General features: G+C 38.4%; 1 protein-coding gene and 1 long non-coding RNA gene across 8 annotated transcripts in view; one reads left to right on the top strand and one right to left on the bottom strand.

Moving 5' to 3' along the window:
* Positions 1–22,297, bottom strand: part of CCDC192 (coiled-coil domain containing 192) — a 216,693-nt gene that overhangs the window by 1,417 nt on the left and 192,979 nt on the right. For 3 of the 7 annotated variants that reach the window (XM_038552047.1, XM_038552050.1, XM_038552054.1), the window contains 2 exons: positions 21,842–21,889; positions 3,761–3,817 (listed from right to left, as the gene is read on the bottom strand). The exons of 1 other annotated variant lie outside the window; for it this stretch is intronic. In XM_038552047.1, the coding sequence (XP_038407975.1) occupies positions 3,761–3,817; positions 21,842–21,889 (105 nt within the window). The remainder of the gene's footprint in view (positions 1–3,760; positions 3,818–21,841; positions 21,890–22,297) is intronic. 3 more of the 7 variants (XM_038552048.1, XM_038552053.1, XM_038552051.1) reach the window with 2 other exon arrangements.
* LOC111098012 lies at positions 11,524–21,859 on the top strand. Its single transcript, XR_005366637.1, has 3 exons — positions 11,524–11,590; positions 13,174–13,256; positions 21,631–21,859. It is a non-coding gene; the product is annotated as an uncharacterized LOC111098012 (long non-coding RNA).

The raw sequence follows: 22,297 nt of genomic DNA, 5'->3' as shown, positions 1-22,297 counted from the left end.
AAAGACAGGGCAGCTTCACTGTGATAGTCCATTCAGGCAGGGAATGGCCCACTTCTCAGCAGATAAAACTGATTCACAGTGTTTTTCTAATTTTCCCCAAGGGATCATGGGATGAAAGCCTGAGCACTGAATTGCACAGTGGGCAGGATGCTTTTGGCCTACCAAAAGTGACGAGAGGAAAGATCAGGATGTTCTCTGCTCTTAGCAATTGTTATTAGCAGTATAATACATTTCAAGAATCTGTGGGGAAGTTTTTTCTGAATATTTGAAATTTTAACAGTAGTATTGAAGGAGATGATAGTTTACATACCTTTAAAAGCAATGAAAAAAAAAAAAAAACCAAAATAGCATGTAGTTTGTTGCCTCTGCAATGCACCTGTGCTTTCAGTCCCAGGAACGTCAGTCCATTTGTCAAGAGGCTTTCATCATCTGCCATCTGATATGCCAGGGCCTCACCTTTTATCTGACCAGAGCTGTGCTGTCTTATATGGTAACCACTAGCCACATGTAGCACTAAGCAATTAAATGTGGCTAGTCTGAAATCAGATGTACCGTGAGTATAAAATACACATTTGATTTTGAGGGCTTAGTGTGAAAGAAATGTGAACTATTTTTTGAAAATGTAAAAACTGGTTATGTACTAAAACAATAATATTGGGACGCCTGTGTGGCTCAGCGGTTGAGCATCTGCCTTCAGCTCAGCACATGATCCCAGCGTCCTGGGATCAAGTCCTGCATCGGGCTCCACACAGGGAGTCTGCTTCTCCCTCTGCCTATGTCTCTGCCTCTGTGTTGTGTGTGTGTATTTCATGAATAAATAAAATCTTTTTTAAAAAAAAAACTGAATATTTTGGATATATTGTGTAAAGTAAAATACATTTGAGAACAATATTCACTCATTCATTTTTCCTGTTTCCAAAGTTTGGCTACTAGAAAATTTAAAATATCATATGTGTATGCATTTGTGGCTCTCACATTTCTGTTGGATGGTGCTGAGCTCGAGTCTCCTTTTGGATGAGCACTCTCTGAAGCCCAGAGGGTTAGGTTCTTCATAGATGGCTCTAGTTAACATGTACAGTTGTTATTTGAGAGGGAGGATTGTGGGTCCTCAACTGTTAGCCCACAGATCACTTTTCTGTTATTCCCAAAGGTGGAGGCATGGAAGTCTGGGCTCGGGAGAATGGGTTCTTAGCAGTTGAAGTGAGTTTCCACAGGAGAGGAAAGAAAATATGGGAAGGTGCAACAAGAGGCAGTGAGCAGATAGGAAGGAAAGGAATGAGGGGCAGTATCGGGAAGGCTGGGCGTTCCCGGTACTCAGGGATACAGAGGGGCATCGGGAGCCTCCTTCCTTGTGGTATGTACTGGTCCTCTTTCTCTTTGACCTCTTCTTCAATCTTTTCTTTCTCCAGCTTTTCCTCTTTTTTTCAGAAGTATTTCCTACCAATTTACACAATTTTTAAAAAGGCATTAGTGCCATTATAGAAGGCAAACAGGTTAAAAAGTGTTTGTTTTGTCTAGAGGTGGAATACTTTGTTCATCTAATTCTAGTGATAAATGGGTCAAAATGCAGCAGGATGGCCTTACCTGGGCGATCACTGTTACTGATTGCTTTGCCCTCCCAGAAGAGAGTCATAGAGAGAGAAGATAGAAAAGATGCTGGGTGTCTTGGTTAGCCCAGGCTGCCATAACACAATGCCAAACCACTGTCTTGGTGGCTTAAACAAGAGATTTATTTTCTCACAGTTCTGGAAGCTGGTAGTTTGAAATCCAGGTGTCAGCAGAGTTGGGTTCTGGTAAGAACTCCTCCTGGTTTGCAGAGAGCCATCTTCCCACTGTGTCCTCACATGGTCCAGAGAGACACCACAAGCTCTCTGATGTTTTCTTATAAGGGCACTCATCTCATGTCCCCAGTCTTATGAACTCAGTGAAACTTAATTACTCCCAAAGGCACCATCTCCAAATGCTATCACATTGGGGTTAGGGCTTCAATAGAGGAATTTTATTGAGAACACAATTCAGACTATAGCACAGGGAAAAGACAATTGGAAAAGGAGAGATAGCACAAGGGCTTTGATTCTCATTGCATTGTTTTCGTGTATTAAATGAAAATGTTGATAAGGAGATAAGCTAAAGTGCATCCATATACCAGCTTTTTTAGATTCCGTGGATAAGTGATATCATATAATATTTGTCTTTGTCTGACATATTTTACCAAGCAGAATGTACTCAAAAGCTGAGCTGATAGAAAAAGAGTAGAGTGGTGTTTACTAAGATGGGAGATGGGGAGGGGAGGAATTGGAGAGGTATTGGTAGAAGCATACAAATTTCTAGTTATAAACTTAAATTCTGAGTGTCTAATGTTTAGCGTAATAATTGTAATTAATAATACTGTATTGCATACTTGAAAGTTGCTGGGAGATTAGGTCTTAAGTGTTCATTCCACAAAACAGAAATGGTAATTCTGTGATGGGATGGTGTTCTTAGCTAACGGTGTGATGGCAATCATTTTGCAAAATACACGTGTAACCAGTGAACACATGGTACGCTTTAAACTTAAACAATGTTATAGGTCAATCACATCTCAATAAAACTGGGGAGGAGGAAGAAATAAAAGAAATATACCAAAAAGGAAATTTCTCTATACAGCTATATTTTATTATCTAATGACCTCTTCACACACACAATAAAAATATTTTTGTTCCGTTTCTGAACACATTGCAAGTCACAAAAGTGTTTTAAACTCTTCAGTGAAGTGGGGAACTCCAGAAGTTTCATATCCTAGTGGAAATAGCCTGAGGCCACCCCCGTGCTTTGACCAGACTCCACTACTAATCTTTACATTGATCTGCCAGTGCACTATTCTCCGTGAGTCTGAACTTCCTTATCTGGAAGCCCCTGACAGCTCCACCCACCCCACATCTCAAATATTGGTGGTCTTTCCTAGATTTTCATTAGCAGCTCATATAGTCTTGCCAAGGTCACATCTGCCTGGAGCATGGAGAATGCTGTCATCTGACTAGATAATCTAGGTTCAGCCCCCTACCCAGGGATCCAGGAGATACAGAAACAAGAGAAGTTGTTCTGTAAGAGGGAGGGAGCAAACCTGATTAGCCATAATCGGGGTATGAAATCACAATTGCTACAGTTGCAGAGATTTATACAAGTACACGCCATTTTTTGTGTGTGTGATTTCCCCTCTTTCTGCATCAACTTAAAATAGGTATGAAGCAGGAATGAGAATAATGGCATAAGGTCATGGCAAAGATGACACCGGGAAAGGAGTGGTGGCAGCTGCGCATACTTAAAAGGGTTTAGAAAGAAAACAGGCAATAGGAGCATTCTGCTCGAGCTGGGGCAGACTATGCTTCCTTTTCTATGTAGCCTTCGCAGACAAAAGGCCTCGAAGAAATTGTACCAATTTTATTTGGCCATTTCCAGCTTCTCATTCTTAACATCCTTAAAACCTTCATGCCCTTCACAAAGTGCCAGGTGTGAGTTCTATCAAAAATACTGATAACGAAATAGAAAATAGCAGAGGTTATTATACCTGGAGTAGCTTAGAGACTTAGAGACTTAGCGACTTAGCTTATTATGCGGCTCTGGACCATCTGATTTCACCTGCATAGGAATTATATCTGCAACGTCCCTAACTGATACTTTTTAAAGTGTCTCTCTGATATCAGTGTCCCTCCAATTGTAATCAGTGAGCAATATGTACCTTTTCCCAAAAATATGCAGCTACATATTTTTACAGAGATACCTGGTGGGTAGAAAGCTGTGTTGGACAGTCTGGAGGAGAGCAGGATACAGCTCGGAGCTAATCAGAGAAAGGACACATGGTTTAATACGGGGTTAAAAGACCTACATCACATGAAAACGTTGCTTTGAGCATTGGTCAAGGGTGACCTAGTGAATGTCTACGAGGCTTTCTTAAGATTTTCTAAATATTTGTTTCTAAAAATGGATGTTCCCCTTTCTATCTCTTCAGTGATGCCACCACCCAAAACTGTTCAGTGAACACAGAAAAGCTAAGAATCACTGATCTCATTTCTGTTTCACATGCTTCTCTTGATAGGAAGCACACTTCTCCCCAGTCAGGTCTGCACGGTCATTTTAAAAGTTAATTCATCAGTAATTAGTCACTGGGACTCTGCACATAGAGAGCGAGTCAGATGCGCTGTTGGCTCCCACGTTCACAGTTCCACACTTGGGTAGGGGAGAGGCAGCATCAAGTGAGGCCTCAAGGGGACAATCAGGATTTCTTTTAAACAAACATCTCCAATGGGTACTACCTCATGAACGTTTACTTTTCTCTCTGCTTTTCAAGCTAATGACCAAGGCTGCCAAGTGTTTACTCAATAAGAAAGACTCTTCCCGGTGAGGTGATTAAATACCTTATTTCATCAGAGCCACCCAGGATTACTGTTTGGCCTAAAAGACTATGTCAGCTTCCTCCTCTGTACAAATGCCCATCACTCTGACTCACCTTCATGTGGTTTTGGAAGCTGTGTATATTTCTCAATAACCACAAGGGAGTCCAGTTTCATCTATTGCCATACTTGGGCTTGAAAATTGGCTCATGCTTGTAAATATCTCTTTCTCACTACTTGAATAATAAATAAAACTTCAACAATAGTTGTTCCTAGTTTTCTGTCCTTCTCTAGACTTTCATAGTTACCATCAGAGAATGGTACTTCTATGAAATAAATAATTCACTTATTTTTGGAGTTCTTATAGACCAAGTGTTTTACATCTTAAAAGTCAGATTAGTCTTACTATTTGGAGTTTTCTCCCTCCAGTGTTTATATTCATAAAGTGACCAGTGTCTATAGTGACAAATAGCCAACTTCAAAGAGTTTTCAATTTCTCACCATCAAGGCTGTGAACACTTAGAATACATTTGAAGTTGACATGGTTTGTTGATTTGGAAATAACAGCAGCATTACAAAAGCAGATTTAATTGGGGTGCCTGGGTGGCTCAGTTGATGGGGCATCTGGCTCTTGGTTTCAGCTTTGGTCATGATCTTGGGGTCCTGGGATTGAGTCCCATGTTGGGTTCCAAGCTCAGTGGTGAGTCAGCTTGGGGATTCTCTCTCTCTCTCCCTCTCCCTCTGCCCCTCTCTACTCCCTGCTCTCTCTCCCTGTCAAATAAAGAAATGCATTTTTTTAATTGCATTGACAAATAAGTTGGGTCAATTAAAAGAACTGAAATGGGGATGCCTGGGTGGCTCAGTGGTTGGTCATCTGCCTTTGGCTCATGGTTCTGGAGTCTAGGGATTGAGTCCCACATCGGGCTCCCTGCATGGAGCCTGCTTCTGCCTATGCCTCTGCCTCTCTCTCATTGTGTTTCTCATGAATAAATAAATAAATAAATAAATAAATAAATAAATAAATAAAATCTTTAAAAAAAGAACTGAAATGTAGTTTGATATATGCTTAGAAATTTTCAATGTGTATCAGAAAACTTCCCGCATGTTAGTGATGACCACTGTTACAATAGGATTGTATGTTAGCAGAAAACTCTGAGGTGCAATGGTAGACTGGAGCAAATATATATTTTCACCTAGCAACAGCCCCATGCCTTAGATTTTAAGCATATGTCTTTTAGTAAATGCTTTGGAAAGAACAAAATACTTAGTTTAAATCTACAATTGTAGGGATGCAGTGTTGATGACATAGGAAAGTGCTCTGGAGAGCGATCAAATAGCCTATAGAGCACTTGATAAAGAAAACACTCAGGAAAAACAAGGACCAAGAGAGTGTGTGTAGGAAGCACTTGTTGCTTCAAGTTTTTGGGCCTCCTGCAGATGCTGGGCCTGTGCCAGTCCCCAGAACCAGCTTGAGGGGTCTGGCTCATGTGGATGCTTTGAGGGCTTGTTTAGTGTTTGAGGACTAGGTAGGATGAAAAGCACACATCTCCAGCTGTTAGCATTGTTCCTATGACAGTAAGACACTCTTACTGGGAGATATGTTTAGAAAGTAAACAGATGGAGAAAACTGCAGATCACTACCCTCCTTCCTTTGTTGACTCCGAGGCATAAATGCACCATGATGCCCATGTTTAGTGTTTATTGAAATGGTTAATTCTCTCTTGCCCAGCATATGCATTGTAGTTGAAGTATTGGAATAGCTTCATGTCTGGTCATACTACTTCTGCTATTTGCCCTTGCAGTTTGGTTTCAACTCTGCACAGAGAGGTCTCATTGAAATATAAGTTGGGTCTTGGCAGTCTTTTGCCTAAAATCTTCCAATGATTTTTCACCTCATGTAGACTAAAAATCCATCCGCTAACATACTATGTGATCTAGCCCCTCTTTACCTCACAGACACATCTATTCTTCCTTTCCTTGTTCCTGACAGACTAGGCATGTTTCTACCTCAGGGCCTTTACATTTGTTACTTCCTCTGCCTGGATAATTGTAGCTTTGAAGCATACATGGCTAGCTCCCTCAGTTCCTTCAGGTCTCTGCTCTCGAAAGTCACCTTCACCCAATGAAGTCTCCCCCAGCCATCCTACCTACAATTTCAGTGCAGCCCCCACTGCTGGACACCTCAGATTCCTGTTCCCTGCTTTGCTTTTTCTGACATGCTATATCTGATTATTTTATTTTTATCTTCTTGGTAGTCTCTTCCTACCCTACCAAAATGAAAGCTCCATGAATGCGGAAATCTTTGACTGTTAGGTTCACTCTTGTGTTTTCTCTACCTAAAGCAGTACCTGGCACATGTGTTAGATCATTTGTTAGGTGAATAAGTGGTTAAAAGTGCATATATGATACAAAACCCCTGTAGCAATGGCCAGTTCAAAGCTTTCCACTAGTCTGTCATTAGGATGGTTCCTAGATTTCCTCCCCAGGCACATATTTTCTTCACACAAAGCTTTTCACTACTGCATTTCCTCCCTATATAATAAACTGTCATGATTGTACAACATTACACTTAACATCTATGAATTTAAGGTTTGTTAAATAGAAAAATTTAGATTTCTTCCAGATCTGTGACTTCGATTCCATGAGCTATAAAAATGGCTCTCCACCCTGGCACCTGGAATTTTTGTCAATATGGAATCCAAGGTCTCACTGCTGAAATTCTGCTTGAGTGAATCTACGAAGGTGTCTGGGAATCTCTAGTTTAACAGAGTGCCCTAGCTGATTCTGATGATTGGCCACATTTTGACAGTTGAATTTCTGCTGACCTGTAATAGGCATGGGGAACTAAATTTTTGGCTAAATTCTAAAAGGTAGGCCAGAAATCTTCCAGGCATGCCTCTTCATGACAAGGCTGCAGTACACACAGCAGAAGAGAGTCACATGTATTATATTTTCAGTGCCTCTCCCTTGTTACCTGACATGGCTCTGCCTGTGAATGTTACCACTGACTGAATATATCCATGGTCTTCCCCTCCCTCCACAATTAGCTTAAATCCCTCCAACATCTTGCCAATTCTCACCTGGCTGAATCATATCCAGAATCCAGAGAAAATGGTGAGTGTTTGGAGGTTTGTTTTGCTTTTGCTTTTGTTTCTGTTTCTCAGTGGATAGATTGATCCATTTACTCACAAGCTGGTCTGGCAAGGAAAAGACTCTCCCTCTTAAGAGATCTCTTTTCCTGAGATACCATATCTTGAAGGAAAGCACAGTGACTCCCCAACTTCCATAAGAGTTAATCAGCTACCACTGCTGCACATGGAGCAAGCGAATTCCCTTCTGCAGATCTGACTCTAGGATTTTCTTCCTGGAGCTTGAGACAGTCAAGTGATATGCCCAAGAAGACTGATAAGAACATTATAATAGAAAGATGTGTGAATACCTTGGTACTATTTGAGAGGTGGGAGAGATTTGTTTGTGTGGAAAAGCAAGTGAGGACCTCTCAAACATGGTACCACAAAATGAATATAGGCTGGTCCCTGATGGGAGGTAGGGGAAGCAACCAGTGGCCAAAGATTGCAAGGAGGCATAGTGCAATACTGTGTCTCATCTTCTATCTACACCAGTAAGGTAAATTGTTTTACCACAGTAAGGGGAGGACAATATAGGTTAACTTAGTCCATTGTTCCCTTTCAGGGCAGGGTGCCTTCCCACCCTCTTCAGGGTCTCAGATCATATCAGATTATCAGAAGGAGTTCTTCAACAAGATCGAGAAACAACACAAACACTGTTAAAATCACAATGCAAAACGAACTAGGGGTGGTGGAAGGGGAGGAGAGTGGGGGGTGGGGGTGAATGGGTGATGGGCACTGAGGGGGGCACTTGACAGGATGAGCACTGGGTGTTATTCTGTATGTTGGCAAATTGAACACCAATAAAAAATAAATTTATTATTAAAAAAAATCACAATGCACATGAGTTATCCCTACAGGAAATCAATCTAAGGAGAAGAAAGGTTTTTTTTCAGAAACTCTTTTACCTTTTCCAGTGAGCAGAACCTAAAGTCCTCTCCTATATGTCTGGCTCCATTAAAGAGAAGAGTGGTTAAAGCACAATGACTGATACCAGGCCAGAGGCCTAAAGGTAAAAAAGGACTCTGGTAGGGGAAAAGGAAATTCAAAGGAGGAGATATGTAGGAGATGATGAGAAAAGAAGAAAAAAGAAGAGATAGTAGATGAAGGACTATTTCTGTGCTTATCTGCAGTGGACTCAGTATGGACTCAAAGTCAATTGGAGGAGTAAAATAAGGATGATTTTATATCATTTGGACTGCACATTACACTAGAATATAACAGTGAGACTCTTCTGCTTTTCTTCTTGATGCACTGGGGTTATAGGAAGCTAAGTCTATATAATGAGGAACACCAATTTAGTTGTTTGCATTAATTTTCTTTTTTTTTAAAGATTTATTTATTTATTTATTTATTTATTTATTTATTTATTTATTTATTTATTTATAATAGACAGACAGAGAGAGAGAGAGAGGCAGAGACAGGAGGAGGGAGAAGCAGGCTCCATGCCGGGAGCCCGACACGGGACTCGATCCCGGGACTACAGGATCACACCCTGGGCCAAAGGCAAGCGCTAAACCATTGAGCCACCCAGGGATCCCCATTGCATTAATTTTCAAGCAGTTATTGTTTATAGTTTCTGGTGTTGCATGGATTTGAGAAATTATATGATGCTGTGGCAAGAATAGTATTGTCAGTGTTATTCTTTGACAGTGGCAATGAAAATTAGTGTTTGTTTTTTTATAGAAAAAGATAGGATAAGTAGTTCTTCATTTTTTTGTGGATCAGAGTTTTGCTTGTATGAACTATGCAGAAGAATGGGTTTTGTGAAGATGTGCAAGTCATTTTGATTTAGTTGACTTGACAGTGCTATTAAATGTCCCTGACAATAGGACACTTGGATGCAGTCATTTTTGTGTGTAAAATTTTGAGTGACAGGGCACCTATACCTCACAACATATTGGCTTGTTCTCTTCCATAAGTCTTATCCTGTTCCTCATTTTCTTCCTTTTGGTTAGCCGTTGGATGACAGTGATAGCATTACTGAATTTTCCCAGCCTCCTAGATTCAGTGCTAGTTATAGACTCAGCACTTCTTGGATGAAGATAAGAAATCTATGCATAAGATGTAATAAATTGCAAAACATACTATAGAGAAGAAGATTCTTTTCCTGACCAAACTTTAGTTAGGCTCCTCTGAACTCATCCTTAAACCTTGTCTTCAAGAGCCCAGTTGCAGAGAGAAGTCCGCTAAATCACTTTATTGAGAATCCCCACCCATGGTATCTGATCATCCTCCATATCTGATCAAATTCCTCATCTTCCACCACACCCCAGGTGACATCTGGTCACCCTGGCCTGCCTCCCCTTTTACTCATCTCCCAGCAACAAACCCCTACCCCACCCACTACTATAAATCCCCACTTTTCCTTGTCATATGTAGAGTAGAGCCACCCTCTCTTTTCTACTGTGTTAGTTTGGACACTAACTGCAATCAATAACCCTCAATAAAGTCTTCCTCACTGTTTTCCCAAGTGTTACAATAATTGTTGTTGTTATTGTTTTTCTCCTTAAAAAAGAGCAGCTGAAGAGTCACACAGAATTTATTTGGATTATTGATGTATTTCACCGTGGAATCCTAAAAATGATAAAATTAACTATTGCTAGTACTGGCTAGGTTCAATTTTCACATCATGCAGAACATTTCTCCAAATAGTAAACACTCCTTCTTTTGAGAATGACATTGCTGAGATTAATTACTGAGATCTTTTATTTAGGTAAAACATTAAGCACAGGATGCTCTTCTGGATCCATCCATAATTCTCAACAAAGTTGTCAGAGTAATTCAGAAATAGGGAGGTATGATAGGCAGAATAATGTCCCTCCCCAAAGATGTCCACAAAGTTATTCAGAATGATGGACCCCCAAAGTTTTTCCCCAGACCTGTGAATATGTTATCTTATGTGACAAAAGAGACTTTGCAGATGTGATTAAATCAAGGATTTTGAGATAGGGAAGATGATCCTAGATTATCTGGGAAGATGATTCTAGATTATCTGGGAAGATCTCATGGAATCAATAAGGTTCCTTAGAGAAAGGAGGTGGGAAGTCAGAGACAAAGAGAAATTTCTAAAAATGTTACATTGCTGCCTTTGAAGATGGAGAAAGGAACCCCAAGCCAAGGAATGCATGTGGTTTATAGAAGCTGAAAAGGGCAAAGAAACAGTTTCTACCCTAGAGCTGCCACAAGGAACACAGTCTGTTGATGCCTAGATTTTAACCCAGTGACACCTGTTTTAGACTTCTGGTCTCCAGAACTTGACAATAAATTTGAGTTGCTTTAGGACACTAAATTTGTGGTAATTTGTTACAGCAGTGAATAGGAAGCAAATATAGAAGGGAAAACCAACGAACATCTGAGTAATAAGAAAAATCTATCCATGATAGGATTCCCAGAAAGCTCATTTAGGTGCAAAGTCACCAGTGAACTTAGATTTCAGCTAAGGGCAACTGAAGGTTTCCAAACATCCAAAGAGTTCTGGATTCCAGACCCTCCTGAATCCTCTGGAATCTCACACCTTTGTTATTTTCTGTTCTTATACATGTTAATCTTTCCACTGACTCCAACCATTAGCATTTAAATATATTCATTTGGTATCATCTTAAAAAGGAAATAAAAACTTTTCATTGCTTAGTGCCCCGTTAGCTCTTGCTCTATCACTGTTGCCTCCTTTACTGTCAGATCTCTTGGAAGAGGTGTCTGTACTCGAGTCTCTTTCTGCATGCGCTTCTCTTTGTTAACCCAGTGCACTCTAGCTTTTGTTTTCCATTACACTATTCAACTTTGCCTTGCTGAGCTTACTGATGTCACTCAGTCCATTGGACTTAATGTTCATCCTGAAGGGCCTCTGAACATTTGCGGTTGTTGACAGCCTCCTGTAAGACACTCTGACTTCTGCAATATGACACTATTTTCCTCCAAACTTTCTGATTACTCCTTTGGTCTCATTTTGTGAGCTCCTCCTCAGAGTAATTACTGCACAGAGATACTTAATTCAGGATTTTAAGCTTTCTTCTCTTTCTTTACAGGTCTTTTTCTGTGGCCTTGGTTGCAATCTATTTGTGTGAACGATGCCCCAGTTTACAACTCTAGGTGAGACCTGAGCTCTGGACCTGGGACCCCCCTCCTTTGAGAATCCTCATGAACATTTCAGATACAGTATGTCCCAAACTGAACTCATTATCTAACCTCTAAAATTGATTTCCTTTCAGTATTCCCTGAATAAAGTGCTGTCACTGTGCATCTCCTTGCTAGCAGCAGAAAGCTGAGCATTACTTTAGATTTCTCCTTTATGCTTATGCTCTCTATCTATCTAGTCACTAAGTGCTGTTGATTCAAAGATCTAAATAACTCTTAACTTTGTCTAATTGTCTCCATTAGATCAGGCAATGTATTCCTGTAACATCTTTCAACTTGTAATTTTAATTCAAAAATTATGTTCTTAATTTCCATGGACTACCTCTTTATCAAGGACTTTCCCAAGCTTCATTATTTCTTCCTCAGCTTTAATCACTTTATGGAAATATAATAGATGGCCATAAGGAACTAACAGTGGGTGAGGCCTACAGGCCTACTATTCAGGTAATACAAATGGGCTTTATAATGACACATCTGAGCATTTGGATATTTATTGTTGGAATCTTCAAGGTTTGGTTTGGAAAACACCAAGAGAAATGTGTGTTTTAGAGAAGAAGCCCTGAAGTTACTATAAGTCCATGAGACATAGAGAGCTGAAGTGGGTAGGAAATATCAAAGTGTACCCCTGACAGAAATAACTCACAGAAACAAGGCCTGCTTATCGGTGTCACCTCCTGTGCAAGTCTAATTTTGTTTTTATTAACTTTCTTTCACTTTTATGCAACTTCCTGTTAGTTTACATTTTCACATTTCATAAGAAGACAACAATAAGAAATGGACTCAGGGAAGGGTGAGTGCCAGGGAGGTCTTCTCTAAGTTAAATTGGCAGTGTAAAAGAGCCCTGTTCTTGACGACAGCCTATGAAACACGGTTCTTTCAATTCCTCCTCCCAGTGGAATGCCATTCTAATTTTATCAGCTTTATTTTTTTATTTTTGAAATTACCTTGAAATTACAAAAGATAATTCAGAAGTGTTAGGGGATTCAAACAAGCTTTTCTTTCTTTAGGAAATCTTCTGATATTTGGTATAAATGTTAACTTTCATAGATGTTTTCCCCATTAATTAACCTCCTTTATCACAAATTTCTATACCTTCAAAACATTATCAAAGCTAATGGCAAAGGAGTTATTTTCAGGGTGGGCCTAAACTGAAGGCTATAGAGAAGCAAAAATAAATGTCTAGAAGGCTATTGAACTTCTTAGCAATATGCTTCTATTCTGATACTAGAAAGTTTTGTGGTATATTTTGGATGTCTTGTATTTTAGTATTTGAAAAATAATATTTACAATTTTTAGAGAAGTCAAAGAACTCCCATACCTATAATTTCACTTTTTCCTTTCTATGCAACTTGCCTCCATACTTGTAAGGCAGGAGAAAAAGAGAGAAAAAAGGGAAGTGGGAAAAGAAATAAACATTTCCATAGTACCTACTGTGTTATTTTACTTAGAACTTGCTCTGCAAGCACACAAAGCAGAGTAAATGCTTACATCTTGTTTCCATTATTATGACCAATAATACTACAACAATTCTTGTATAGGTGCAAGTCTGAAATATGTAGGCCACTTTTCAACCTCATCAACCTACCCATCCCTACCATCAGGTACCCAATGCAAGTCCAAGGTAAGCCCTGTCACATTGACATCTTCTCCTGATCTGGAGTAACAACTTATCCATTGAGAGTCATATTCTGCATGTTTCTCAATTGTTTATGGAATATTCCTGGCTTTTAAGCAAGAAGGCAATAGGCTCTGTGTCTCATTCTTTCTTCTTTCCACCTATTATTAATTTCTGATCTAAAAAAATGCTAAGATAGTAGGAATCTTAGGAATTGGCAGCTGGATTACCATTAAGACTTGTGGGCATTTATTCTGGCTACTTTCCAAGATGACCCTCCCAGTGTCTTCTGGTTCTAACCACCTGGATAAACAAAAGTTCAGGGACACATTAATTTTTAGCCGGGTAAGTTCTCATTTTGTTTCTGGCTTCAGGTACATCATTTAATTATTATTTAAATGATTTAAATTTAATTTGTATTGTGAATTAATTGGTTTCCTCTTTTCTTCAAACCACTTAAATGCCCAGTCAGCCACATGTTCACAAAAGTAAATAACTGATACAACTACTCCTTACCCATACAGCCATTTTTTTTTTACTTTCAGTACAGTATTCAACATATTACATGAGATATTCCATACTTTATTATAAAGCAGTCCTTGTGTTAGATGATGTTTCTCAGTTGTAGGCTAGTGTAAGTATTCTGAGCACATTTACACTTGACTAGGCTAAACTATGATGGGTGTTCTGTAGATTGGGTATATTAAACACGTTTCTGATTAACAATGCTTTTAATTTACAATGAGTTTATCAGAACATAAACTCATAAGTCAAAGAAGATCTGTACATTAGGTAAGGCGATTTCAACTCCAAATAACAGAACATGTGGCTGTTGCCAACTTAGACAATGGAGAGTTTATTATTACACATAAGGTGAAGGGAATTTCAGGGATAGCTCCTATTGTGGCTCAAGGAAGCAAGGTTGGCTTCTCTTGTTTCTCCCTCCTATTTGCACAGAATGTTGCCTAAAAGTTGGAAGAGAAAGGAATGTCTTGTTGCCCCACCTTTTTTGAAAGATATTTATTTATTTATTTATTTATTTATTTATTTATTTATTTATTTATTTTTGAGAGAGAGAGAGAGAGAGAGACCCCAAAGGGGGGGCAGAAGGAGAGGGAGAAGCAGGCTCCCCAGTGATCAGGGAGCCTGACATGGAGCTCGATCCCAGGACCCCAAGTTCATGACCTAAGCTGAAGACAGATGCTTAACTGACTGAGTCACCCGGGTGCCACTTGTCTCCCCCTTTTAAGAGTTAAGCCTTCCATAATGCTCTCAGCAGAATTTACATTATATTTTTGTCCATAGTTATATCATATTCCTAAAGAAACCCTTGAAAAGGAAACAGAATCACTATGATTGGTTAAGACTAATAAATATTAATCATCTGAGGTAGGTGGGAGAGGGTCCCTGAAACACATTACCTACCCAAATGCTGAATATAGTTGGAGTTGTGTTAAGAAAGGATGAATAAATGTCTTTTATGTAGGTAACAAATATCATCTGCTACAGTGAACAAAATTTTTTATTAAAAATGCCAAAGGGGGTGCCTGACTGGCTCAGTTGGTAGAGTATGGGACACCTGATCTCAGAGTCATGAATTCAAGCACCATGTCAGGTGTAGAGCTTACAAAAAAACAAGCAAACAAACAAACAAACAAAAACAAAACCAGTAACAGTGTATTATTCAAATAGTATCTGTGCTATAAAAAAGCTGAAAACCTAACTCTAACTGGCTTACATAGTAAAGAGAAAATATCAACTCCAGAGACAGAGCTAGTTTCAGGCAAGAAATGAACTACTAGTCCCCATGATATAACTGAAGATCATTTGGTCTTTCTGCTCTTTCTTTACAATGTGAGCTTCTTCCTAAACCTAACACTATTCTTGTTGCCAGATGACTGCCACTGTCTTCTTGGGATGATCCTCCTTCTTTCTGTCTAGGGGTCTCTACATTATTTATTATAGAGAAACAGGAGGTTTTTCTTTTCCTTAATCTTCAATGAATAGCCTTCACATTCCATTGTCTTATATTAGATTACAAGCTTATCTCTGAATCAGTGGATGAACTGGCTATGCATTTGATGTTTAATCTTATAACATGGTAATGCATTTAAAGCAATGCTATTTATAACATTAATTTTCTCAGAAGTGGAAAAAATAAGGAAGACAAAATAAATGAATGAATGAACAATGAATAAAGACCTCTCTCAATTATTATGAGTAGCCATTTTGCTAGCAAGAGTCTCAATAAATTGAATAGTTGTTGTCTGGAAGATAGCTTAAAATCAAGCAAACCATAAAAGAGATTTTTTTATAGGGAACATCCAGTAAAAGCCACATCAGCATAAAAATTCTTGAAGAATAAGAATCTGGTTATTTTAGATGCAATTGTTGATTTTGAAAAAGATGAAGCTACTAAATAGAAACATCAGCTAATTTATAGGAAGATGGAAAACTTTGATTCAGGGAATGTGCTTAGAAAACGTAGGTAGACAATACTAACAATACAGTTAACATTTCTTCAGCAATTATGATGTGCCAGGCACTACCCTAAGAGCTTAATGGTAATTAACCCACCTAAGACCCTTACAAGTTCTATGAGGTACTGTACTGATGCACTGACAGGCCTACTTACAGATGAAGAAACTGAAGCACAGTTCTAGAAATTTTACCACACTCACACAGCAAGTTGATTGGAAGGGCCCTCGTTTGAGCACAGATTGGTCCTTTCCATGAATCCTAATACTATAGTATTATGTTCCACAGAAAGAAAACAGTTCTTACATATCATTCTACTCACATTCCTCTTGACTATAGGAAACTAAGGTATATGTAGTATATGTACAGTTACTTCAATACTTCTCAAATGCTTGCTTTCATGATGGAATGTCTTTGGTATTGGAGAACATTTGCAATGCTTTGTCTTGCAACTGCCCACATCTTTGTTTTATAATGAAAAGGCTGATACACAGAGTGGTTGATTTGTCTACAAGATTCAATAATTATTGCATGCCAATCCATAAGCCCCAAATCTTCCCCTTGCATCTTTTGGGAGCTACTGTCTCTTTCTATACTGAATTATATAATTCACTCACGGGATATTAGACACTATTAATTTGTCCAAGGGTATATTATAGAATATATATATATATATATATATATATATATATATATATATATACTTTTTGTAGTGTGTATAGTTGTCATTTTAGAAATGTTGGCATTTCTGACATTAAACATCATTGTACACTAAAAAGTACATGCTACCAAAAACATTGTTTATTTATTTAGCTTTAAAAAGTCTCTTCAAATGATAAACAAATATCGAAGGCAAATTTAAACCTAAACTAAATGGTTCTGTGTGTGTTCTTTAGCCAAGAAATAATTAATTCAATTTCCTCAATATCAAAATGTCACAATGAGCACTGCCCTAGTTTCAGACTGTATATGGTAGAGTCACTCTCTTATATCAGAGCTTCCATACACAAGGCATAGAATACTTAGTTTATCTGCATTGGTATTTAAGTTCTCCCTCAAGGCACAAAGTATCAGTCACTGGGCTCAGCGGTTTAGCACCGCCTTCAGCCCAGGGCGTGACCCTAGAGACCCAGGATGGAGTCCTGCATCTGTCTCCCCGCAAGGAGCCTGCTTCTCCCTCTGCTTGTGTCTCTGCCTCTCTCTCTCTGTGTGTCTCTCATGAATAAATGAATAAAATCTTAAAAAAAAATAATAAAACAAAGATGTGAATCATTTTTTCTTTGACTGTAGAATCCTATGATTATATTCGAGACTTTGAACTTCTGGGCATACATTCTGAAGTATTTTGCATTAACACAATGCTTTGCATTCTTGGTTTACCTGTTGGCATTTAAGCTCCTTATGCTTGATATAATGGCCCATGCTACATCCTTGTTGTGCAGGAGTGGGTACATGGTAAGTGCCAGATTCTTGTGGAGTTAAATTGGAAGTAACAATGGATTATGACCCTATCTTCTTTAATAGATGGAAGATTAGGAGTGAATAGCTTATTTAGTTATTCCTCTGTTGTTACTGTGACCCCCAAAACTACTTGTCAGTCTTTTCTTACAGAAAAACAGCCAAAAGGACCAAAGTTGGGCAGAAATGATACTTCTTTAGCTTTTTCAGCTTCCTAGAAAGTATGAGCCCTATTGATGATAAACTACAGTTACATATTTGCATATGAGCATGAGTCTCTCAAATGTGGAAAAAAAGAATGCTGCCCAGTAAGAATTTCAATTAAATTTTAAAAAAGACACTTAAAATTGATTCTACAGTAATAACTACTATAATAAATGTTTGAAAAGCCACTAGGACAACTTAAATCCTCAGATTAATATCTCTTGCAAGGGTGACATAAGGGTGCAGGTGTGTATATCTGTGCATGTGTAAACCAATGTCCGGGTGGTCCAAAAATATCCAGAGAGGAAGTAGATAATGTGATACAGGAAGTAATAGAGGGTAAGTGGCTACTCCCAAATGGGGAGTCCTTTATCTAGACTTAACCCACTTGAAAGTTGTAATCTCTGTCAAAATAACTAATCCTGCCCCTATAGTACAGGGTAGATAGAAGTACAGAGGGACATAGGGAGACAGAGATAAAGAAAGAGACAGAAAGAAGGAGAGAATAATGAAATCTAGCAAGGCACCAGAGTAGAAGGGAAAGCTACAGGACTGAGCCGTCATTGGACAGATTTTGCAGAGGATGCTTTGGAAAATAGCGATTCCTTAAAGGCTCAGCACTGTCTTGTGTAGTAGCAAAGTAGAATCTGCTATAAAATCCCAGTGAATGATACTTTGTGCCTTGAGGGAGAACTTAAATACCACTGCAGATAAACTAAGTATTCTATGTTTTGTGTATGGAAGCTCTGATATGAGAGAGTGACTCTACCATATACAGTCTGAAACTAGGGCAGTGCAAGGGATAGGAAAGAGCAGTGAATCTTGCATATGAATGGTAAGGATACAAAATATGGACAGAACCAGGAAGGAGTTGTTTCCTTACCCACAAATTCCTCAATGAGTAAGATTGGAAATTAATATGACAACTGTATACTTTGCTCAAGGTAACAAAACAAAACAAAAAAAGAAAACCATATATAGTGTGTCCCATAGTATGGTGTTAGGCCTTCCCAATCTTTCATCTTTACAATGTTCTGAGTCAAAGAACCCTTTAGATACTGTTAGAGATAGTCATGGGAATCAGTTGGAAGCATGTGACTGTAGCAATCAAGTATCTGGAGTGGTAAAACTGGATAAGCAACATCATTTTCCAAGTGCTGGTTGAATAAGTCCTGATCCTATCTGGATGTGTCACACATTCCATGTACATATGTACATTATATATGTATATATACATATACATATAAGCATGGCTAGGAGTTGGTAGAGACCAGTAAAATAATAGTCAACCAAATGCAAAGTAAAAATGAATTAACATAAAAATTTGATTTCATAAAAAATTCTAATGGATTAACATCAATTAAGAGAAAAGTATAAACAAATGGAATAATGTAAATTAGCATTTCCAAATGGGACTTACTTGTTTTGGAAATGTAGGCACATTCATTCATCCCACAAAGTGCCTGATATACCCAAACCTCTTAGACCTGAGGGATAAAACAGTGACTAGAAACCAGTCTACCCTGAAAGGGAAAATATAAATGCTCAACTCTTCATCTATTAGTCATAATAAGCTTGTTTGTGTCAACAATCTCTTAATCATCTCAGTTGCAAGACAAAGCATTGCAAATGTTCTCCAATACCAAAGACATTCCATCATGAAAGCAAGCATTTGAGAAGTATTGAAGTAACTGTACATATACTACATATACCTTAGTTTCCTATAGTCAAGAGGAATGTGAGTAGAATGATATGTAAGAACTGTTTTCTTTCTGTGGAACATAATACTATAGTATTAGGATTCATGGAAAGGACCAATCTGTGCTCAAACGAGGGCCCTTCCAATCAACTTGCTGTGTGAGTGTGGTAAAATTTCTAGAACTGTGCTTCAGTTTCTTCATCTGTAAGTAGGCCTGTCAGTGCATCAGTACAGCACCTCATAGAACTGTAAGGGTCTTAGGTGGGTTAATTACCATTAAGCTCTTAGGGTAGTGCCTGGCACATCATAATTGCTGAAGAAATGTTAACTGTATTGTTAGTATTGTCTACCTACATTTTCTAAGCACATTCCCTGAATCAAAGTTTTCCATCTTCCTATAAATTAGCTGATGTTTCTATTTAGTACAATGCTCAAATAGAAGTTTCATTTGTATAGGTTCACAATCCCATAGCTCTAGTTCCAAAACCTTAAAAGCTCTGGAAAAAGAAAGTTTTCATAGCTCATCTGGTGGCAAAATCTGACCTGACCTGATCTGAATTAATTTGGCAGCAAAATCTGATTTGAGCTGATGGGAAGCTATTTATAGTATTTATATAACCCATTCAGTGTAAATACTGTAAGAATATATTTGATTATGGAATATTGTCCCTATTGGGATCACCTTTCAAATTGAAAAAGCCTGTATTCTGAAGATATTTGGCCCTCAAGATTCAGATAAGAGATTGTAGACCTATATTAGTCAGGATAGATAGTATAGAAGAAATTTCCATCTGTGGCTCTGCAAGGCAAGATTTATTACGCAAGGATGTGAGTTTCTCCAATTATAAACATCCTGAACCATTCAGCTCTCTAGATCCAAAAAATGTGGAACTTGTTTCCTCCATAACATTCATTATCACTAGATCAGCCTTCCCTCCTACTTGTTCTTTCTGCTGTAATTTCCAAGGGGTAGTTATTTTGGTTTGGGAACATATATTAAATTAAAATAATTTTACTTCCTCTGATTGTTGCATTCTCTTATCCACCTTCACCAATCCCTGTCCGTGTTCGTACAAACATACCATAAAGTACAGGCCAAAACAGCTTCAAACTGTTGTTCAATCACTATATTGAATGCCTGAAACTATTATGTTTTATGTCAACTCTACTTCAATTTTAAAAACCCTCAAATTGTTGGTGGTAGTTATGTATTCCCTCAGCCCTATTCTTGTTTGCTTTTTCCACCTTTCTCAGGCTGGAATAAGTGAAGGATTCAAGGATGGGTCTTGCTAAGCATATAAACCCCGTTTTGCCCTCCAGCAAATGTTCTATTATGCGTGAGCCATTGGTTGGAAGAATTGTCTAGTTTTCAGGCAATTCATCTGGTTTTATCTCAGGAAGTTGACAGTAGATCTCAATCTAAAAGGCCTGTTCTTGTTAATGACTCCCAAGATCTTCAGAGATGTCTAGGAAAAAAATCTTCTAAAACTCCTTCCTCTGTCTCCCCAGGGGATCTAAAGTCTTATATTTTACAATTTTTCAGAATAGACCATCTCCACATCAGATTAACTACAATGACAGCTGGGTTTCAAAATCTGATCTCACTCACATTACTTAGAGAAAGCAGAAATCTAGGTAGAACGGAACCTGAAAATCTTTTTTTCCAGTGTGCTCAGGATGTTTTCTTTTCTTTCTTTCTTTCTTTCTTTCTTTCTTTCTTTCTTTCTTTCTTTCTTTCTTTCTTTCTTTCTTTCTTTCTTTCTTTCTTTCTTTCTTTCTTGATCAAGAAGGCCTCAAGATATAGAACTACTTAGTTACCAAAGAGGCCAAGAAAGAGAAGGTAAATGAAGGCTTATAACAGAAATGAAGACCCAATTTTGAAGGCTGTATAATAAACTGATACCTGCATTTGAATTCTCCACAGGCCATTTACTCCTTATATATACTGTAGTAAAGTACTTCTTGGCCTATGAAATAGATATCATAATACTGCTTTTATAGAATTACTCCATGTCACAGAAGAAAATTACTCAGCTGGGAATTCAAATTTAGATCTGTTTGACTCGAAAACCACTGATCCTGCCATGCTACCTCTGGAAAGTTCATACATAAAACACAATATTTCTGCCGCTACTGAACACCATGGGTATGTGTTAATATAGTGTGAAACTTTTGGACAGTGTAACTTTTGATAATAGGACAAGGAGTTGATCAGGGCTACATGCAGAACATAGTAAATTTTAATTCGCTTTTAAATTTCAAAGACTACCTTGTCCTATGTCACAAGGTGACAGGAAAAGCATTCGAGAGCTGGCTAATGGTTCTTCCATGGACAGATGTAAACCTGGTGATATGGTACCACATAGCAAACCTAAGGAAGTCTTATGGAACTCATTGAGAGCTGAACAGAAGAGAAGAAACCAGCATAAATTTCAGTTGCTTATAAAAAATCTAAACAGAGAGCATAGAATCTTTCTTCCTGAACAATCCCAGGTGTCCCAGATATTATAGCTCCATTGAAAACCTTCTTATCTTCCTAAGGAATCCAATCAAGATAAGAGGCTGCACCCACTATCAAAGAGCCAGTTTTCTCCTATGGTTTCTTCAAATGCAGAAGCTACCTGGAATACTTGAAGTTCTACCTGGAATACTTGAAGTTCCACAGTCTCTCTGGTATGACCTTTAAATATCACACTTAAAAGAAAAAAAAAGTGTAAAGTGCAACTTTCCCCCCCTAACCCCAGGAACTTACTTTCATTGGAGATAACAGGAAAACAGCTAGGCAACCTGTTGTTCCACACTGTCAAAGAAGATGAACATCTTAGGCTTTTTAAAGGGAGGCTACTGGAAGAGCAGTCTGAAGATAGCACCATACATTAGTAGCATTTTCTTGTTTGATGTTTCCTTGTTTCCTGACAAAAACTTCTTTTGGTAGGAGGTGGTGAGAGGTGGAGGGTAAGTGGGTATAGGGCTTAAAATAAATGGATAAAGGGCTTAACATGAGGCAAAAATAGGGAATTGTAGGAACAATTCTTTCCCTCTATTCACCTTTACTCTATGAGGTTATCTCCTATGTGGGCCTAGAAGAAGAAAGTCTGTCTCTTTATGAATATCTACCAATCAATAAATATAAATTATGGAACATACCAGCTTGTGCTGAGAGGAATACCATATATGAGTGTTTATTTAGCTTCCCATGATCAACTTA

The sequence above is a fragment of the Canis lupus genome, chromosome 11, assembly GCF_011100685.1.
Source record: "Canis lupus familiaris isolate Mischka breed German Shepherd chromosome 11, alternate assembly UU_Cfam_GSD_1.0, whole genome shotgun sequence".
Taxonomy (NCBI): Eukaryota; Metazoa; Chordata; class Mammalia; order Carnivora; family Canidae; genus Canis; species Canis lupus.
This window is presented reverse-complemented; position numbering and strand designations above follow the sequence as displayed.